The sequence below is a fragment of the Garra rufa genome, chromosome 20, assembly GCF_049309525.1.
Source record: "Garra rufa chromosome 20, GarRuf1.0, whole genome shotgun sequence".
Classification (NCBI taxonomy): Eukaryota; Metazoa; Chordata; class Actinopteri; order Cypriniformes; family Cyprinidae; genus Garra; species Garra rufa.
The window spans coordinates 5242388-5264710 of NC_133380.1; the positions used below are offsets into that span (position 1 = coordinate 5242388).

Genomic DNA, 22323 nt, shown 5'->3' on the forward strand with positions numbered 1-22323 from the left:
ATCTGTAGCTCTGCTGTGGCTGGTTGGTGCCGTTTTGAAGAGGAAGGGAATCACATCTAAAGCCCAAAATGGTTCCTCCGGCTTCCGGCTTCCAGCCACCTTGATTCCTACTGGTCAGTATGGGAAGTATAAGAATTGCATCTCTATAGATAGACAGTTTGATGGTTAGATAAATAGAACAGAACAATAGATTGATAGAATAGTAGGACAATATATAGATAGATAGACTTCTATTATTTATAACTTTTAAAAAGTAATGTTTATGGAACGTTCTAACTTTACTGATGTTTGATATACATTTTCACAATGTTGAAAGAAAACGTTCATAAAACAATATTCCATAAAAAAAAACATCCTTATGATGTTAATTGTATTTAATAAACGTTCTAGGAAACGTTTCTTGAAACCTTTAAATAACATTCTAATCACTAGAAAATTGGACATTTTAACGTTTAAAATAAAAACAAACTTTTACATATTATATTTTGAGTAAAAAAAAGTCAGAACGTTGTAAGAAATGTTTTGTAAACTTTAAATATGAACTTAAACAATACTTTAAAACTATTAATTAATAAAAGAAAAAAAATTTAATTGCAGACAAACATAAAAAACATATTATTTATCATTTTATTAAAATATTCAGTTATCTTATTCTTATTTTTTAATAAATAAATAATAAATTAAATGCTTTTATGATTATTGTTAAATATTACATTTATCTAAAGCACTATGAATTACCATTGTTTATGAAATATGTATGAAACTTTCCTTGCTTTGTCTAAAAAAGAAAAAAATATTAATAAAAATGGGTAACACTTTACTATTAGGATTTCAGCATTTACTAATGCATTATTAAAATCACAAGTGCACAACAATGCACTGTGAACTAACATGAACAAACTATGTACGACTGTATTTTTTATTAATTAACATTAACAAAGATTAATAAATAGTATAATAAATGTTTTGTTCACTGTTCGTTCATGTTAGTTAATACATGAACTAATCTTAACAAATGACACCTTATTGTAAAGTGTTACCAAAATTTTCCTTGACGTGCCTAGCCTAAAAATAAACTAATAAACAATTAAATAGTAAATAAAAAAGTAAACTATGAAATTCTTAAATTATTAATAAATGATCTTTATCTGAGATTATTATATGAACATAAGTAGTACATTTATGGCCTTAAACATAAACACTAATTACATACAGTACGGTTTTCTTAAACAGAATCATTATGAACAAAAAAGGACCTCGACAAAGCGAATTATCCAATTATGTTTATTTTTTAATTTTTTTTGACCCCAGCACCAATACATTCATTATTTTGAAACATACACCAGTAGCTCACACACCAGGAAAATTCATTTGCAGCAAAAACAAATAACAAAGACAACATAGAAATGTTCTATCGTACCTACACTGATCATTTCAGATGTCAAATTATCATACAAAAAAATGATAACAAACAGTGCTATGAGAAGGATTCAGGCCAGATGTTTCTGAAGTCAGAAACGAAAACTTTCATAGGCTTGAAATGGGATGATGCTGGTACTGTGATGGGGGTCTAATGAACTGGTGTTTTATGCTTTATTAGAAATTGTGCAAAGTTATTGTGTACTCAGCTTAGTTCAGAACAGTCAAAATTTGAGCTCATACGGTCAAAATCCAAGAGAGCGAAGACATCCAACTTGTCTCATCTTCTGTCTGACGAACTAAATAACATTTTCTACTCTTGACCACATCTGACATTCTGTACATTCACTGATAAAGGCAAATCTTGATGTGATAAGCAAATGCAAAACATTTACCATTCTTAACTCACAGAGATCGTATAACAACTCAAAATTTGGTATACCAACAAAATTTGTTGATAATTATTGTGGTATTTTTTTTACCCCCAACTTGTGGTCTTCCTCAAAAATGACCAGCTTACAAAAAGATTCCTTAGAAATGTCTTCTCTTTATCCTATATTATTACCAAATATTGCTCTCAGTCTTTTTATCAGCTTGTTTTGCTTTAATTAGAACAGGCTTGAGCAAACGCACTTACATTTTTGAGCAAACATTGACAAAATTATCCACAAATAATGCTTTTTTTACTCAAAAATTTAGGTAAATAAGCTCAATTCTAAAAAGAAATACAAATTTTTATCTAACTGAAAGAGAAAACAAGATTTGGTGATGATAAGCAGTGCTGGGTAGTTACTGATTACATGTAACCTGGATTACATAATTAGATAACAAAAATTAAGTATGCACTAGTTAGTTGACTCTAATTAAACAGGCCACAAATTTAGTTTATTGACATTTTTATGACTTAATTAGCTTTTCAGCTCCTCAAGAATGTACTTATTGATGTTGATAAAGAATGGGAAATGTAATCCCTGGGAAAGTAATCTAAAAGTAATCCAAAAGTTCAGTAATTCAACAGATTACATTACGAACTACATTTCCTATGTAATTTATAATCAATAATAGACTAGTTTTCAGTACCCAGCACTGTTTATATAATATAGCATAATGAGAGATTTGCAAGCATTTTTTAAAAGGCCAGACCAAAAACCATTTTGACCAAAAACACTTGATTTTGTGTTGTTGTGTTATGACCCCATCATTGCACTTTCATGTTTTACAGTAATTTTAACCTACATTTGCTGCCATTTTGTGCTTTTGTTAAAATGACAAGCACTCAGACATGATGACAGCATTACTTTCTCATCCAGTTTCACTTAGTAAGTTACTTCTGAATACAATATTCCAGCTTAATCACTTCTTAAAGACATTTACCAACTTTTGCTTTAGGATACTTTACAGAGATAATTCTCACTTTTTGTCTTTTTTATAAAACGCCATAAACAATGAAATTAAATCAGGAAAACACATAGCATACTTTTGAGAATATGATTTTTGTGTTGTAATTCACCTTGTGATATTGCCCTTTTCCCATTTTTTTGTTCAAAAACCATAAAATTGATTTCGAGAAGAGACATCTGGTCTGTGATTCAGATTGAGACAAAAAAATAGCTTGATTTTTGACCATAAACAATAAAAAAATAGGCCAACAGTGTTGCAAAAGGCAAAGACTCTTAAGTGCATGTTTCCAGGGAAAAACATCCAAATTAGCCCTGGATACCCAGAACATTATAAAACCAGATGAATTTTATATGTATATAATTTGTTCCAATCTTTGATAAGTTAGGAAATCAAATACACAAACTAAATTGCAAAATTTACAGATGATTTGATCTTACATCATTAGCTAAATTAATATGTTTTAAAATGAATACACAAAAATTATGCCCACCAACTTATTTTCTATAAAATATGTTTTTAAAAAACCCTTTGTGACCATATTTTGAGCTTATAATTACACTTTTGAGCTTATAATTAAATCACTGATCAGTTAAATAAAACCCATCAAATTTCCCAGTTTTTCAGATTAATGTTTAAAATAATACATATGAACACAAAAAATTTACACTACTGGTCAAATGTTTTTAACTAATGTTTTTGAAACAAAAACATCACTTCTGCTCACTAAAGCTGCATTTATTTGAGCAAAAATACTGTAAAAATAGTATGTATTTTGAAATATTTTTACAATGTCAAAAAACAGTTTTTATTTTTTTGAATATATATTCAAATGTAATTTATTTTTATGAGTCAAAGATGAATTTCCAACATCATTACTCCAGTCTTCAGTGTCACATGATCTTTCAGAAGACTGATCTACTGCTCAAGAAACTTGTGCTGCTTCATATGTTTGTGTTTGGATCATATAAGGAGCAGGAGAGATTTCTTATGTCTTCTAGACATTTGACCAGTAGCGTATAAGGTAAAAACGCTAAATATAAAAAGCCAAAAAACACCAAGACAAACAAAAAGACATTATATTAACAAACCTCAAGGATATAGAAACATCATAAGCCATATCCATGAAAACCTGAATCTGTATGGAACAGTGACCATTGTGAGGGCTTCACTGCAACTTAATGCCATAATCGTACAAACTTTTCTATCTACATATATTTATAGACATGGGTATCATTTCAGATACACCCAACATGGTCTATATACAATCAATCAAAACCGCCACCTGAAAATTCTTCTAACTATATAACCTAACAAAGATATCAACAGTCCCCATACAATCAACGTAATATATATTTGATCATTTCCCCCATGATTATAATGAGTGCAGCTTCAGAAAGTAGTGGAAATGCAGTAAGGCCATCCAAAATGAACCGGCAATGTGTGTATATATATAGGCACATAGCTTTTTAATATTTGAGATAGTGATGTGTGTAACCCTTGAAAAAGCTTCATTGGTTGCTGCTCAAAAAGATAGGACACTGTTCCACAGATTCTGCCATTATGTGCGTAAACATTAAAACACGTGAACGTAGTACATAACACATGAAATCGCCAAAGGCAAATCAAACCCATCTAACATGGAATGTTTTGCTAACATTCTGGCAAGGTTGTCTCAACATTGTCAACAAATGCTCTTTCAGTAACGTTAATAGAATGTTCGTTTAAAGTTTCAGTTAGACATTTTTCTGACATTTTTTAAATGTAACAACTTGTTTCAGAACTTTCAGAGAACATTCAAAAGTAACATTTCCATAATGTTCCAAAATGATAAAATGCAACGTTCAAATAACCAAGAAAAAAAAAAAAGTTTTTAACCTTCTGGTGTGGTCAAAAATCATCAATTGATATATTTTTTTATTAATGAAATTAATTTACTATATTTTCATTTTTTTTTTTTATATTTTGTATTTTATAGGGATTTCATGGTACTAAATTATATTAAAACAGTAGTTATAATTAATTTATACCTGTTAACCTGTTAACCAATTTGAGCATAGTTGTAAATCTTAAACACTTCGGAGCACAAAGTTTGGTCTCTTTCTTAAAGAAGACACTTCACAGATGTTTAAAAAGTAAAAAGTAACTATTGTCATAATATACACTATCAGTCAAACGTTTTGAACAGTAAGATTTTGAATGTTTTTTTAAAGAAGTCTCTTCTGTTCACCAAGTAAAATTTTGAAATATTTTTACTATTTAAAATAACTGTTTTCTATTTGAATATATTTTAAAATGTAATTTATTCCTGTGATTTCAAAGCTGATTTTTAGCATCATTACTTGAAATGCAGGCTTGATGAGCAGAAGAGACTTTAAAAAGCATTAAAAATCTTTGACTGGTATTGTATATTTTCCAAAACATGTTTTACTCTACAATTATGGTTTTAATTTTCTTGCAGTTTTAAACAAGTTGTGTTCCAAATTTGAAGCTTTCAGTAAGTACCAAAGGTTTCCACTAGATGAAATTAATTTAGTTTTTTGACCATTTTAATGACATTTAATCTTGACGAATCATGTCCATATATTTTTTTTTTCACACCAAGTTTCATTCCATTCCAATGAAATAAAAAAATCTTTAAAAAAAAATTGATTTTGGGGGTCAAAAGCAACTGAAGAGCACCAGAGGCTTAAAACAAATTGATGAAAACTTGACATTTTGATGTCCAGAGAACATTCAGACGTTTTCATAATTAATTGGGAACATTAGCAAAACATTCTTAGAGCGTATTTTTGTTAGCTGGGAAAACACAGATCACAAAATAAGGCTGATTGCATAGAACGTGAGTTTTTTTCCACATTCGCCAACTGGGTTCGGGGCTTAAAAGGCCAAAATGTTTCTGCAGTAAACTGTTGATTTCGGAAATAGTTTTTAGAAAAATAAAAAGCCACAAATATTGAGGAAATCATTCTGATGTGTTCGATCGCAGCGAGTTCAGTCCGTTTGGTCTGATTGGCTTTCAGTCTTGTGTATCAATCACGTCGCTTGAACATTTTCCGGTTTCTATTCGAGATATGGACTTTGATCGAGTATGATGTATTTTGGCTGGGACTGAATTGATTCGTAGATAGGCTGTCCCGCGACAGCTGTGGCACCGTGTGACGCATCGATATTGATGTTGAAGCACAAAAAGAACCCTCATCCACTCCGCCTCACTCTTGACACGGAGACGTTAAAGCACCTACAGGTTTTGGGGTTTGTGGGGGGTGGGCTCTGTCCCTCAGTATAACGCCATTGGCCGATTGCTGGGAGGCCGGAGAGCTGATTGGAGCTCGGTGGGGGGAAGAGGGCGGGGCCAGACTGGGCAGGTATCAGCTGATTGGCCCCTCCGTCTCTCCATCCTTGTCCGACTCGTCTTGTATCTCGTCAGTGTTCCCTGAGTCACTGCTCGCAGATGAGCTGATGGAAAGAGAATTTCTGAAAGAGGAAGAGATGATTTATTAAAATCCACCCTCATTAAAAACCCTCATTCCCAGGAAACGCTGCCATTTGTGTTTGTATGACTTACTAGTTAAAACAAAAAAATATTTTTATTACTGGAAATAAAATATTTGTTAACTAAAAGAAAATAACATAACATTAAACTTAAAGATTTCTCAACTTGATGGTTTAAATAAAAATTAAGCAAAAATTAGTACTAAAATGGCAAAATAACCACAATACTTTTCCACATGGAACATTATGAAGTCATTTAACATTAATTAATGGATCTTAAAAAAGAGAATCTGTCATTATATTTTATATAATAAAATTAAATAAAAAAACTTAATTATTTGTTATATAGGGGATTTTAGAAATGTGATTTATATTATATATTTGAGGTTTTTAAAGACTTTTTTTAAAGGTTTTTACGCATTCTGGTCTAGAAATCACATTTCTATCATATATATATATAAGCCTTTAAAAGCCAAAAAATATATATATTTTAGTCTAGAAATCTCATTTTTTAAATCCCCTACATAACAAATTATTTTACGTTTTTATTTTATTTAATTTTATTATATAAAATATAATGACAGATTATGTTTTTTTTTATCTCCATCAATAAATGTTAAATGACTTCATAAGGTTGCATGTGAAAAAATATTGTGGTTATTTTGCCATTTTTATTTTAATTAAATAAATTGAAGTCTTTAGAATGAAGAGAGGGAATATATATATATATATATATATATATATATATATATATATATATATATATATATATATATATATATAAATTCTGACAAACATTAAGATACTGAAAATTCTGGAAGTTAATTATTTATAATACCACTCTAATTTCTGTAATTAAAAAGAAATTATCAGCCTTGTCATTACAGGAAAACAAGACCTCAGATTACAACGAAAGTGATTCATTATTTGCTAGCAGAACACATCTAACCAAACTAGGACATATTGCTAGGCTTTTTCTTCAGTACTTTTGAAAACGACTAATATTTGAGGTCTTAGATCAGCACTACAAGCTGTTTTTATTAGCCAACACCCTTTAGTGAAGCAATGTTCTCTGAATCATGTGTGAAATCACCTGCCACCCTTGATCATTCTCCTGCAAGTCTCCATCTGCACGTCCAGCCCTCGTTTCATGCTGCACATCTCCATGTACTCATGCAGGTGTCTGTTCATGTCACTCTTAGCCGTGGCCAACTCCATCTGTGTGTGAGAGAGAAAGATCTCAGACACATTCAACTTCAGTAGGAGCACAAACACAATTTGTATTTGGATGGAAAATACAGAAACACAGGCACATTCTAACCTCGATTTCGCCGATTGTCTTCTGATATTCCTGCTCTCTATTCTTGAAAAGAGACTCGGTCTCATCAATGAGATTTCCCAGACTGGAATCCTGAGACATTGATAATAATCAGAAATGTTTCTTAAGCAGCAAATCAGCATATTAGAATGATTTCTGTAGGATCATGTGACACTAAAGATTGGAGTAATGATACTGAAAATTCAGTTTTGCATCATAGGAATAAATTACATATTAAAATATATTTAAATAGAAAACAGTTGTTTTAAATCGTAATAATATTTCACAATTTTACAGTTTTTCCTGTATTTTTAATTAGGAAAATGCAGCCTTGGTAAGCAGAACAGAAAAAAAAAAAACTTAATTATTTGAATAGTACTATATAGTGATGATAAATGGAAACTCACATTTTCTTGAGCTTCCCCATTGCTGTCGACGGCACCGTTGCCGTTGGTAAGGCTGTAGGGCACATTGTAGTTAGTGAAATCCTCCCATAGCAGCAGCGTATCATCGCTCTCTTCCCACGTCAAACTGTCACAGTCATCGTCGATCTCAAACGTCTCCCGCCTAGCAACAAATGAGTTATCTGAACATTGTCTGGGTGTGAGGAAAATAAAAAAGAAAGGGACAGAAAGAGAGGAAAGAGAAAGAGCAGGCACTGAAGACAGTCACAGGACAAGAGCAAAGACAAGAACGAAACATAAACACATACAGGCCCAAATCTGATTTTTCCCTTGCATTTTCAATTTCTAAATCATATTCATAAGTAGAAATTGGATATGCATTGATTTGCAATGCGACTTCAGTGTTAACAGAGCTGTTTCATGCATAATTTAACCCGAAAAACAATATACACTGTTCAAAAGTTTGGGGTCAGTAAGATTTTTAATGCTTTTTAAAGACGTTTCTTATGCTCATCAAGGCTGCATTTATTTGATCAAAAATACAGTAAAAACTGTAATATTTGGAAAAAAAATATTTTAGTTTTAAATAACTGTTTTCTATGCAAATATATTTTAAAATGTAATTTATTCCTGTGATACAAAGCAAAAAAACATTTTTTGGAACCTGTGATACTTTTTTTCAGGATTCTTTGATCAATAAAAGGTAAAAAGAACAGCATTTATTTAAAATAGAAAGGTTTTCAAAAAATTTACGCTACTGTTCAAAAGTTTGGGGTCAGTACATTTTTATTCTTTCTTTTCTTTTAAATAAATTAATACTTTTCTTCACCAAGGATGTGTTAAATTAATAAAAAGTGATTTATGAAGATTAATATTTTGAATAAATGCTGTTCTTTTTAACTTGTTATTCATCAAAGAATCCTAAAAAAAAAAGACTCACAGGTTCCAAAAAATATTTGGCAGCACAACTGTTTCCTCTGAAGGATCGTGACACTTCAGACTGGAGTAACAACTGATAAAAATTCAGCTTTGCATCACATGAATAAATTATATTTTCAAGTATATTAAAATAAAAAACATTATTTTATATTGTATTTTTTTTTAATGGAACAGTTTACTGAATATATACACACACACACACACATCTTTAAATCTTTAATAAATCAGGACTGTAAGGCCGTATGATATTATATAGTTAGAATACAGAGGAAAAACTGCTTTTATTCAGAGACCCAAACTGAGCAAAATACGCAATTTGGTGCTAATGCTGATATTTATTTGGTCAGAAAGTAAGATGAAGGCCATTTACTTGCTAAAAAGTATATATTTTCAACCAGACGACATGTTTTGTGTAATCATCAAAACACCAAATAATATAGCAGCCTTTAATCTCTGTTTTAGTCTTTTGTAATTAATTTAACTAATCATTCATTTGAGTCAGTAAACTGAGTCAGTAAGACATTTAATTATATTAACAACTCACAGTTTTGACCTGACACTATTACTACAGATCCAAAATTGTGTTTTAAATAAAATCACTAGTGTATGATATAAGCCATATTTTCAAAAAGTTGAATGTGAACAACCTCAAAAATATCAGATTTGGCCAGAAAATCAGAAGCAGGCACTCTAGGTGAAAGTGCAAAAGTGAGAATCAGAAAATCACAGAAATACCAGCTTTATGTGATCATAACATCCAAGTTGAAAATTATTCATTACAAATATGTAGAAAAACAGCAACCTGCACATTTCCCCCAAAATGCTTTGTGTGTCTGCAATTCTTAGCATCACCACTAGGTGCTGCCAGAATTATAAGCATGAGATGAGCTCAAGTCTGAAGGTGTGTTTGTTTTTGTGAGGACTCACAGCTGGTTGAGCATGCGTTTCATCTCATCTGTGATGTTGAATGGGACGTCCTCCTCTGAAGTGCTGGGATCTGCATCCATCTCTGAGCTTTCCTCATCTGATACTTGCTTCTTCTCTTTCTTTTTGCACACCACAGCCATCTAAGATACACAAACATACTATGGTCTAGGGGTGTGTAATATTGGCTGTTTTTATCAATGGACTATTGAATTATTGAGCATTATTATTGATTTGATCATTATTGATCAAATCATTCATTTAAAATGTTCTGCTCCAGCTTAGTTTGCAACTATTGTGTCTTAAATGTAACTCGCTCAGTACATTGAACAGTTGTACAAAGGTAATATCACATTCACAATCACAGTTTTTTCTCCTGACATATTTCTCACAATTTTAACTCCATTTTCTCAGGATTTAACTCAGGATTGTGAGATACACTGCAAAACAAAAAAGGCTTATCTTATTTAGTATTTTTGCCTTGTTTCTAGTCAAAATATCTAAAAATTCTTAAATTAAAGCAAAATGATATAAGATATTTAGTCTTGTTTACAGCAAATATACTTAATTTAGTTTTTCCCCCTGAAAACAAGTAAAATTATCTGCCAGTAGGGTACGTAAAATACTAAGTAAGATTAGCTTTTTTTTTGTAGAGTACAAACTTTTTTCTTACAGTTGTGAGTTTATATCTCACAACTCTGAAAAACTTGCAATTCAGACTTTATTTCTCAGAATTGCATGTTTATATTTCAAAATTCTGACTTTGAGACACAATTGTGAGTTTATATTCTGCGGCTCTGAGAAAAAAAAAGTCTAAATTGCTAGTCTATATCTCACAATTCTGACTTTATTTCGAGTATGATCACACAATTCTGAGAATGTAAGATGTAAACTAGCAACTGTAAGAAAAAATCGCCTGTTTTAATGAGTGATTCACTGAATCATTCATTCATATGATTTATTTGAAACTGTTGTTTCATTTAGAAACAATACAAGTGACTGGCATTATGAATGGACTATTGAATCATTGACTTCAAATGATTCATTCAAAAACAGATTCATTCAGAAATGAATCACCGCAGTGTGGCTGAGACGTGCAAATGTTATGCTCTGGCTTTGTTTGAAACTATTTTTTGTTGGCAAAACAGAAAAAAAAACAGACCATATTGTGTCTAAATTGTAACTCACTTAATATTAACTTAATGTTTTTTTGAAGTGTGATATAAAGTTTTTGTGATCAAGCAAGCAATAATATTGAGGAAAATGGATGGCTGCCTTGCCTGTGTAACATAAACCCACACAGGGATATATTTTGCTTTCATGACTTGAAATATAGTTGCATTGTAACTGCATTCTATACTAATAGGCTTCATAATGCATGCTTTTGGACTCTTAAGACTCATGCTTTTGTTTGTTTTCTTAGTTTGTTTTACCCACCCTGTCTGCTGGTGCTCTGGATGGACTGACGTTGAACATCTTGGACATATCCTCTGAGTTCCTCTGCTGGGCCACGTCACACAGTTTGGCCGTGATGTCGATTCTCCTGCAGATGTCCATGTCCACCTTCATGGCTTTCTCCTGAATCTTAGTGTCGAGGTCAGACATTTGCTAAAGAAAGATTTGAGGAGTGTTAGAAGATGCAAAGAAATGATTTCTGTATAAATTATGATACAAGAGAAACAACATTTGCAGTTGCAGTGTCATTTAATTTGTGCTTAGAATGATATTTGTCTGCCTATGAACGTCAATAGTTTTTATAAAGCAATAGCCATTTTATTTTCACTTCCATGCCTCAAGATTTACACTTAGGCTACGTACACACTGCAAAGGCTACATTTAGTGTGACTCTAAAGTATTTTAAAAAGAAATGTTCAATATTAAAAAAAAATAATAATAATAATAAAAACATTAATATTTGCTAAAAGGAAAAAGCTATTGTAAATTAAAAATTAATGTTTATATTTAAAAAAAATCAAATTATTAAATAAAATATATTTAAATAAGATACATTGTAATATTTAAACTTTTCTTCTTAGAATTGCAAGATATAAATCAAATTCTGAGTTTATAGCTTGCATTTTTTTTAAAGTCGTATTTTGAGTTTATAACTTGCATTTGACAGCTATGAACTTGCAATTCTGAGAAGAAAAGTCCAAATTGTGAGATATAAACTTGCAATTGCAAGTGAAAAAAGGTCCAAATTGTGTAAAAAAGATAGTTGTAACTTTTTGTCTCACAATTCTGACTTTTTCACAATTGTGAATTTTATCTCACAAATTTGACTTTTTTGCTCAGAATTGCAAGTTTATATCTTGCAAACTCAAGTTATAAACTCAGAATAGGACTTCTCGTAAATGCAAGCTATAAACTTTAATTTGACTTGTATCTTGCAATTCTGAGAAGAAAAGTCCAAAATTCTGACTTTTTCCCCTGAAATGTGAGAAAAATAAATAAAATATATTTAAATAAGATACATTGTAATATTTAAAAATTTAAAAACAAATTTAAATATTTTTAAAATAAGAGTGGATCACTCAATTAAAAACAATTAATTCAATTCATAAACAACTAATCGCTCAGTTTGGTTCTCTACGCACTACACAAGTAAAAATGAAAGTTCAAAACAAAAACACTACTGTTACTAAGAATTTTCCAGGAATGTATTGGGTTGGGCATCGCAGTTGCCGCATGTAAACATCTGAAAGGAGTGTTTTAACAGCAGCGAGTGACAAGTGTAATTTAGCTGCAGTGTGTGTGCGGCCGTACTGTAATCATGAGTTAACGCTTATTCTCTTAACAAAAACACAATGCCACTGGATCACTAAATCATTATCATTTCATGCTGAACATCAATTATGAACACCAACACATCAATCATAAATCAATGTCATTGCACACAGATGCTCAGACCAACAAGTTAGTCTTGTGGTAAATTCCACAGGCACGCAACAAACTTAACGGGCGGTTAATTTCACCTAAAGGCCTCATGGGAAACAATTGCTCTGACTCATTTATTCTGTATTGAGAAGAGGAGGAGGCCAAGCAACAAAAACTTCCATGTGCACCGTTGCAATTAAAGACACCCGCCTCCTTGTGTTTTTGTTTTATAATTAAAAACACAACACACTTGGGGCAAGAAACAGGGAAGCTCATTTTCAGTAATTGTGGTTTTCTCACAATTCTGCCGTTTCTTACTCATACCTTTGAGTTTATAACTCACAGTCCTATTTTTTTAACATTTCTGGGGAAAAAACTCAGAATTTTGGACTTTTGTTCTAGAACTGCAAGATATAAATTGAATTCTGAGTTTATAGCTTGCATTTTTGAGAGGTCATATTTTGAGTTTATAACTTGCATTTGACAGCTTTGAACTTGTAATTCTGAGAAGAAAAGTCCAAATCGTGAGATATAAACTTGCAATTACGAGACAAAAAAGGTCAGAATTGTGATAATCTTGTTTCCACCAAGGAATACATTTTCTTTTAAAAAGGTAGTTGCAACTTTTTATCTCACAGTTTTGACTTTTTCTCGCAATTGCGATTTTATATCTCACAAATTGGACTTCTCTGCTTAGAATTGCATGTTTATATCTCGTAAATGCAAGCTATAAACTCAGAATATGACTTGTATCTTGCAATTTTCTGAGAAGAAAATCCAAAATTCTGACTTTTTTCCCCAGAAATATGAGAAAGAATTGTCTGAATTGTGAGACACACTTGAAATTGTGAGGAAAAAAAGTCAGAATTGCAAAATATAAATTCTGAGAAGAAAAGTCCAAATTGTGAGATATAAACTTGCTATTGCAATTGCTTTACTTGCTATTGGCAATTGCAAACTTGCTTGCTATTTTGAGAAAAAAAAGTCAGAATTGTTTCGAATTTTGATAATCTTGTTTTCACAAGGGAATATATATATATTAGAGAAAAAGTCAGAACTGTGAGATAAAAAAATTGCAACTACCTTTAAAAAAAACTGATTCCTTAAATCACAATTCTAGCCTTTTTTCTTTCACAATTGCAAGTTTATATCTCACAATTTGAACTTTTCTACTCAGAATTACAGGCTGTCAAATGCAAATTATAAGACATTTCCTCTGAATTTATATCTTCCATTTTTTTTTCTTTATCATAACTTTGAGTTTATAACTCAAAAATCCAGACTATTCTTTCTCACATTTCTGGGGAAAAACGTCAGAATAAACTTCTCAAACTTGCAAGATTCATAACTTGCATTTGCGAAACATAAACTTGCAATTCTGGGCAGAAAAGTCCAATTTGTGAGATAATTTGCAATTGCGAGGAAAAGTCAGGATTGTGAAATAAAAAGTCGCAACTACCTCTAAAAAAATAAATTTCCTTGGTGGAAACAAGATTATCACAATTGTACACAATTCTAACATTTTTTCTCATTTCCTCTAAATTTATTATCCTGCAATTCTGCCTTTTGTTCCTCGTAACTGAGTTAATAACTCACAATCCAGAGGCATTTTTCTCACATTTCTGGGGAGAAAATTCTGAATTTTGGACTTTTATTTCAGAATGTTTATAACTTATGTTTACAAGATGTAGACTTGCAATTCTGAGCACAAAAGTCCAATTTGTAAGAATAAGATTCGCAATTGTGAGGAAAAAGTCAAAATTACCACCTTTTTTGTTCTTATTTCTTGGTGGAAATAAGATTATCACAATTCATTTTGTCTCACAATTTCAAGCTAATATTTCACAACTTGGACTTTTGTTCTCAGAATTGCAAGTTTATAGCTGTCAAATGCAACTTATATATCTATATAAGTTTATATCTTGCAATTCTGACTTTTTTCCTCAAAAAAGTAATTTACAGTTTTCATTTTTTTTATTCAATGGCAGAAAAGAGCTTCCATTGAAACAGCTGCAAATCAAACAAATCAGAGCAATTGTTTTTCTTTATTAAATTCAGTCCACTCAAGGCTTTTCTAGATCATGTTTTGCATTCTCTTACTTTCAGGTCCAGGACTTTCCTCTGGTTTTCTACAGCTTTAGAGCGGCGGTGTCCGCCAGCCTTTATGATAAATAATAGCCATTTTTAGTTCCCAGCATTTTATTAGATAGTTTATCCTAAACTATTTATGATTATTACCCGCACACTTGTGTGAATGACTGGCTGACAGATTCGGCAGTCCAAAAGCAAAGATTAGTAACTCATAAATTCAGGTGACATCTGGATAAACGGTTTATTCATTCCTCACCATCCAGATCAGCCGGTACCAATCGAAGGCGTGTATGTGCAAGATAATGATATAACGACAATGAGACTCTGTTTGTGTGTTTATTGTCTCAGCTCTGTGTTTCCGCCGTAGGGGAAAAGATCCAAATAAGGCAGAGCACGTTTCTCTTCGGTCATGAAACAGAAGTCATGGAATATAACCAGCCACAGTGTCTACTTTGGAATTAAAGGGATAATTTACACACATTAAAATAAATGAAACTGTTAATTTACTCACCCTGGTTCTTTACAGACTCGTTTCAAATAACAGTTCACTGTTTGGTTTACGTAATCATGCAAAGACGTAATGCATTCGCAATTATATTATTAAAAGCACCCAATAATGATGTGAAAGCATATAAAGTAAATAAACTAGTCTTAATAAAGTGCCCTTTTTACATAAAGAAATTCAAAACTTCAAAGCTCGGTTTACACACGCACAGATCACCGGCTCATCTGTCTTCGGTCTGAATCTGAACCGTTTCCTCAGTTCAGTGAAAAACTGAAGCGCTGAATGAGTTCATTCATCACACACTGTAAAAAGTTTTCACCAGATTCAACTTAAAAACCTTAAGTTTTTAAGTTAAATCAGCTTAAAATTACAAGTCATTTGAACTTATTACAATAAAAATGAGTTGGTATAACTTGTGAGTTTAAATGATTTAAGTTGATTTAACTTAAAATCTTAAGGCAGCTGCTAAACTTAAGTTTTTAAGTTGAAACTGGTGAAAACTTTTTACAGTGCAGGATCGCATATGCAGGTTTTTGGTCTCATTTTGAAACTGAGTGACTGTCAGGTGTCTGAAAGGGAATTTTGATGTAGTAACTTGTAAATCTGTTCTGCTCCAGCAGCAAACTGTTTAAGACGATTCAGTCCGAACTGGTTCAAAAGAAACATTTGTTTGCGAACCGAACATCACTCCAAACCGTTTGCTTGAGACTCTGGATTACAGGTAATAATATTGTAAATAATGTTCAGTTTCTTGCACTGACCAATTGTTTTGTTTCATAAGACTTCAATATATCTTCAGGAGCCACAGGTATTCATTTTGTGTTATTTGATATGCTTTTTTTATTCTTAAAAACTGAATTAATGAATCCGGACCACAATTTCAGCCAAAAGATCACCTCTACTGTTCTGCTGAAGAAAAAAGTCAGCTACATCTTGGATAGCCTATGGGTGAGTAAATTAACAAATCATTTTAATTTTTAGGTGAACTATTAAAAAGCTGATTTAAAAAAAAAAACGTATCAAAGGTGATTAAAATCATCCATGATTCATTGACTAAAAACACATTCTTATGTGTTTATATTGATGTATAAAATTATATTGATCTTCGTGAACACATGATTACAAATATATTTTTACTTTTTCTTCTCTGGAGTGAAAACACATTTTTAAGTTGTGATCTGATGATATAATTATGCTGATCTTCACAAACGTAATGAAAACAAATATTTATTTTTCCTTTTTTTTTCTGTACTAAGAATCATTCGTATGCGAACTGAACATTACTCCGAACAATTTGCTTGAAGCTCTGGATTGCAGGTAATAATGTTGTAAATAATGTTCAGTTTCTTGCACAGACTGCATTATTTTGTTTCATAAGACTTTAATATATCGTCAGGAGCTGCTCGTATTCATTTTGTTCTTTTACATGCTTTTTTTATTCTCAAAAACTGAATTAATGAATCGCCAAGGAACATGATTTCAGCAAAAAAACGTTTTTACTGTTCTGCTGAAGAAGAAAAAAAGTCAGCTACATCTTGGATGGCCTGAGGGTGAGTAAATTAAAAGCAAATTTTCATTTTTGGGTGAACTATTAAAGAGCTAATTTAAAAAAACCTTATCAACTGTGATAAAAATCATCCATCATCTATGATTCATTGACTAAAAACTCATTCTTATGCTGTGATCCGATGATGTAATAAAACAATGTAATTATATTGATCTTCGTGAACACATGATTACAAAGAGTACTTTTTCTTCTCTGGACTGAAAACACATTTTTAAGTTGTGATCTTATGATATAATTATGCTGATCTTCACAAACATAATGAAAGCAAATATATTTGTACTTTTTTCTAAGAACACATTCATATGTTGATGTAATAAAAAATATAATTATACTGATCCTCATGAACACTGATTACAAATATATTTTTACTTTCTGAACTGAAAACACATTCTTATGTTGTGATTTGATGATGTAATAAAACAAAAGTATACTTCTCTTCACAGAAACATAATGAATACAAATAGTCTGTGTACTTTTTTCTCTAAAGTAAATGTCTCAAATTATTTGTTCTCTAGATATGGAAATACTCACATCGCTCATGAGGCTCTTGAAGACCACCAGTTCAGCTTTCAGTCTTTCCACCTTCTCGTTCAACTCGTCCTGAATGGCTTCGGATTCGTTTACATTCTTAAGACACAGAAACATGAACGTAAGAAACACAAATCAACATCAGGGGTTAGCTGTTTAGTTTGGTCTAGTTTGGTCCACTCATCAAAAGGCGTCTCTTCTGTTCACCAAAGCTGCATTTATTTGATTAAAAATAGAGTAAAATCTGTCAATTTATATATATGGTAAAATGTAATTTATTCCTTTGATCAAAGCTGAATTTTCAGCTTTATTACTCTAGTCTTCAGTGTCACATGATCCTTTAGAAATCATTCAAATATGCTGATTAGCTGCTCGAGAAACTTCTCAATGTTGAAAACTGAGATACATTATATTTTTCAGGATTCTTTGATGAATAAAAAATTCAAAATAACGTCATTTGTTTAAAAAAAAAGAAATCTTTTGTAGCATTATAAATGTCTTTACTGTCACTTTTGATCAATTTAATGCATCCTTGATTAATAAAAGTATTAATTAATTAAAAAACAGACTACCATTCAAAAGTTGGTAAAAGGGTTGGTAAAAAACTGAAAATCTGTAGTTTTTTTAAGTTTTGAAAGAAGTCTCTTCTGCTTGCAAAGGCTGTATTTATTTGCTTAAAAACACAGAAAAATCAGTATTATTGTGAAATATTATTACAATTTCAAATAGCTGTTTTCTATGTGAATATAGAATTTTAAAATGTAATTTATTCCTGTGATCAAAGCTGAATTTTCAGCATCATTACTTCAGTCTTTAGTGTCACATGATCCTTCAGAAATCATTCTAATATGCTCATTTGCTGCTAAAGAAACATTTCTAGTTATTATCAATGTTGAAAACAGCTTGCTGCTTCATATTTTCATAGAAATCGTGAAAGTTTTTTTTTTCAGGATTCTCTGATGATTTGAAATTTCAAATAAACATCTTTACTGTCAATTTTGAACTATTTACAGCATCCTTAATTATTAAAATTTTAATAATTAAGTAGTGAACATTTATATAACATATATCAATTTAAAATATAAATAATGATATTTTATTATGAATATTCAATTATTTTATTTATAATTCATACATTTATTTAAAAAATAATAGTGCAAATAGTGATGCACAGAAATAATTTTTCTACTACAAAATTAGAATTCAGTTGAAAACCAAACCAAAAATAAAGATGACTTACTAATCATTTAATCTGTTAAAAGTATTTAATAAGTGCACACTCAACTAAAAAATTTAAATATTAAAAAACTTACTAACATAATTATGTTTCTACTCTAATTGGTTGTTGAAATATAAAAATTTAAACGGTGGTTGTAATAAAAATGTAAAACATTTGATTTTTTAAAACACAAACTATATTTGACCATTTATGTAAAATTTGTTTTAGAAAGATTCTCATGAAATAACACCAAAAAACAGACTTTTTGACGGAAAGCGTTTTTCTGATATTCTAGACCTCGACTTATTATATTTAGTGCTGGGAAACAATTAATTGCATTTAATCACATTCAAAAATATATATGTGTTTTTATATATATATAAAGACACACATACAGTATATATTTTGAAAGTATTTACAGGTATTTACATGTATATATTTATATTCATATAATTTATATTATATATAAATGTATTCAATATATAAACATATTTTTCTTTAATGTATACATGCATGTGTGTGTATTTATAGATACCTAATAAATATACACAGTGCACACACATATATTATGTACACAAAAACATTTATTTTGGAGGCAATTGTTGCCCAGCACTAATCATATCATATTATAATCTTACAGACAGATCTTCACGATAAACGCCATAATGCAAGTGCGGCACAATAACCCAGCCTGAACACGACACACACTCTCCAGTCTAATGAAATCCCCACAGCGGCGGCGCTGAAGGTGGGAGAGGAAATCCATACGACTCTGGGCAGAATTTAAAAAGCAGGCTCTGAGCATGTTTGTGATCTCTGGGGACGTTTCCCTCCTCGGCCGTTTTGCTGACCCATAATCCAACACAAACACAGATGCAGCCGTTTATTGATTTTCCCGCTGCATCAGCAGAGGATGGATCTCACACCTGCAGCGCGTTTCTGGGGGAATATGGGAGTTTCAGTCTGACGTGGATGCGGCAATGGGCCATGCAGACATATTTAAACACCCAAACTCTTAAACCAATCCCATTTACAGCCCTGACCCAGATTGTTCGAGGTCACACACACAGAGTCATTTATATTTACTTGGATGACATGTGAGAGATGTTACTCATCATGTATTTTAGCATGATGACATGCATACTCACACAAATATCAGAAATTTATAGAGGTCATTTCGAAGAACGGCAGATTTAATTTAATCGTTTTTAAATAAAGGAGCTCAATGCAGTTGCTATGTCTTTTCTAATATATTATAAATGCACTACCAGATTTTTCATGTTTTTTAAAATCTCTTCTGCTCACCAAGCCTGCATTTATTTGATCCAAGGTACAGTAAAATTATGCAATATTTTTACTATTTAAAATAACTGTTTTCAAATTTATCAAATTTATTCCTATTGCTGCTTAAAAAACATTTATTATAATTATTATTATGTTGAAAATTGCTGAGTAGAATTTTTTTATGTTTCTTTGATCAATAGAAAGTACAGAAGAACAGCATTTATCTGAAATAGAAATCTTTTGTAACATTATAAATGTCTTTATCGTCAATTTAAAACATTCTTCCTAAATAAAAGCATTCATTACTATAAGTTTAATATTTTAAAAAGATTATTCTGACTCCAAGCTTTTGAATGCTTTTTTAAAATATATATACATAGAAAACAATTATTTTAAATAGTAAAAATATTTCAAAATTGTATTGTTTTTGCTGTACTTTGGATCATGTAAGAACCTATACAGCAAAATTATTTTTAAAATTACACAAAAAAACACTATATTGTTAATATAAATGTTAAAATGTATTTTCTAGCCCCTTTAAGTATGTTTTCAAATATATTCTAATATTTCTAATATATTATATATACACTACCAGTCAAAAGTTTTTGAACAGTAAGACTTTTAATGTTTTTTTTTAAGTCTCTTCTGCTCACCAAGCCAGCATTTATTTGATCCAAAGTACAGCAAAAACTGTAAAATTCTGAAATATTTTTACTATTTGAAATAACTGATTTTAATTTAAATGTTTTTAAAATGTAATTTATTCCTGTTTTCAAAACTGAATTTTTAGAATCATTACACCAGTCACATGATCCTTCAGAAATCATTCTAATATTCTGATTTGCTGCTCAAAAAACATGTATTATTATTATTATATTGAAAACAGCTGAGTAGAGTTTTTTCAGGTTTCTTTTATGCATAGAAAGTTCACAAGTACATAACTGATCTGAAATAGAAACCCTTTGTAACATTATACATGTCTTTTCCATCACTTTTAATAAATTTAAACCATCCTTGCTAAGGAATAGTATTAATTTCTATCATTTCTTTCCCAAAACTCCAAGCTGGAGTTGGTATAGTATATAAAGTTACAAAAGCTTTTTATTTCAGATAAATGCTGATCTTTGGATCTCTATGCATCAAAGAATCCTGGGGGAAGATGTGTTTTGAGCAGCAAATCAGCATATTAGAATGATTTCTGAAGGATCATGTGACACTGAAGACTGGAGTAATGATGCTGAAAATGCAGCTTTGATCACAAGAATAAATTACATTTTAAAATGTATTCAAATAGAAAACAGCTATTTGAAATAGTAAAAATATTTCAGAATTGTACTGTTTTTTTCTGTACTTGAGATCAAATAAATGAAGGCATGGTGAGCAGAAGAGACTTGGAAAAAGGATACATCCTACAAAATTTCCATTTAATTGTATAATGTCAGTATGCTCCCTGCATGATGAAATCTGAATGTGGGCATTCATGTCATAGGTTGCAGCTACAAGGTCGTAAAGTGAGAAACCCACGTCATATAGACAGTAAATGTAATTAGTATCACAGCGAGCGAGTCTAGACGGCCGTTGTGCAGGTGAGCTCACCTCCTGCAGCGTCTGCACCATCGACTCCATCTGTTGTCTTCTCAACAGCTCCTCCTCCCATCTGCAACACACAAGACACACCTTTGAGTTTTTTACATCATGATATGAGTCATTTTATTTCATGCCAACGGTGCACAATATTATTATTATATTACGAAGGCTTTCCTGTTGGGGCAGCAGTCTCAAAGCCTCCTTTGATGGAGAATCCTAAATAATACCTACTTAAACACGCATAAAAGGTACTGAATTCAAACCAAAAGATTAGATCATTCATAACAAATAAGAAGGTGTGAGATCATTGCAAAAACAGATTCAAATTATGTCCATACAGCAGAAAAATATTTTTCAAATATATTTTTAAATATACACTACGAGTCAAAAGTTTTTGAAAAGTAATATTTTTTAAAGAAGACTCTTCTGCTCACCAAGCCTGCATTTATTTGATCCAAAGTACAGCAAAAAAGGTAAAAATCTGACATATTTTTACTATTTAAAAAAACAGTTTTGCATTTGAATATATTTTAAAATGTAATTTATTCCTGTGATTTCAGCATCACTACTTCAGTCTTTAGTGTCACATGATCCGTCAGAAATCATTCTAATATGCTGATTTGCTGTTCAAGAAACATTTATTATTATTATTTTCAATATTTAACAGTTGATTAATTTTTTTCAGGATTCTTTAATAAATAGAAGGATCCAAAGATCAGCATTTATCTAAGATAAAACGCTTTTGTAACATTATATACTACATTATAT

The 22323-nt window shown here is 30.9% G+C and overlaps 1 protein-coding gene across 1 annotated transcript in view; it reads right to left on the reverse strand.

Annotated features, from left to right (window-relative positions):
- Positions 1-1270: 1270 nt before the first annotated feature.
- The window catches only part of iffo2b (intermediate filament family orphan 2b), a 48203-nt gene continuing 27150 nt past the window's right edge, over positions 1271-22323 (reverse strand). The window contains exons 2-9 of the mRNA XM_073825975.1: positions 21565-21625; positions 17469-17564; positions 11335-11505; positions 9901-10040; positions 8038-8197; positions 7634-7723; positions 7406-7530; positions 1271-6294 (exon numbers count right to left, since the gene is read on the reverse strand). Coding sequence (XP_073682076.1) covers positions 6189-6294; positions 7406-7530; positions 7634-7723; positions 8038-8197; positions 9901-10040; positions 11335-11505; positions 17469-17564; positions 21565-21625 — 949 coding nt within the window. The 3' untranslated portion in view covers positions 1271-6188. The remainder of the gene's footprint in view (positions 6295-7405; positions 7531-7633; positions 7724-8037; positions 8198-9900; positions 10041-11334; positions 11506-17468; positions 17565-21564; positions 21626-22323) is intronic.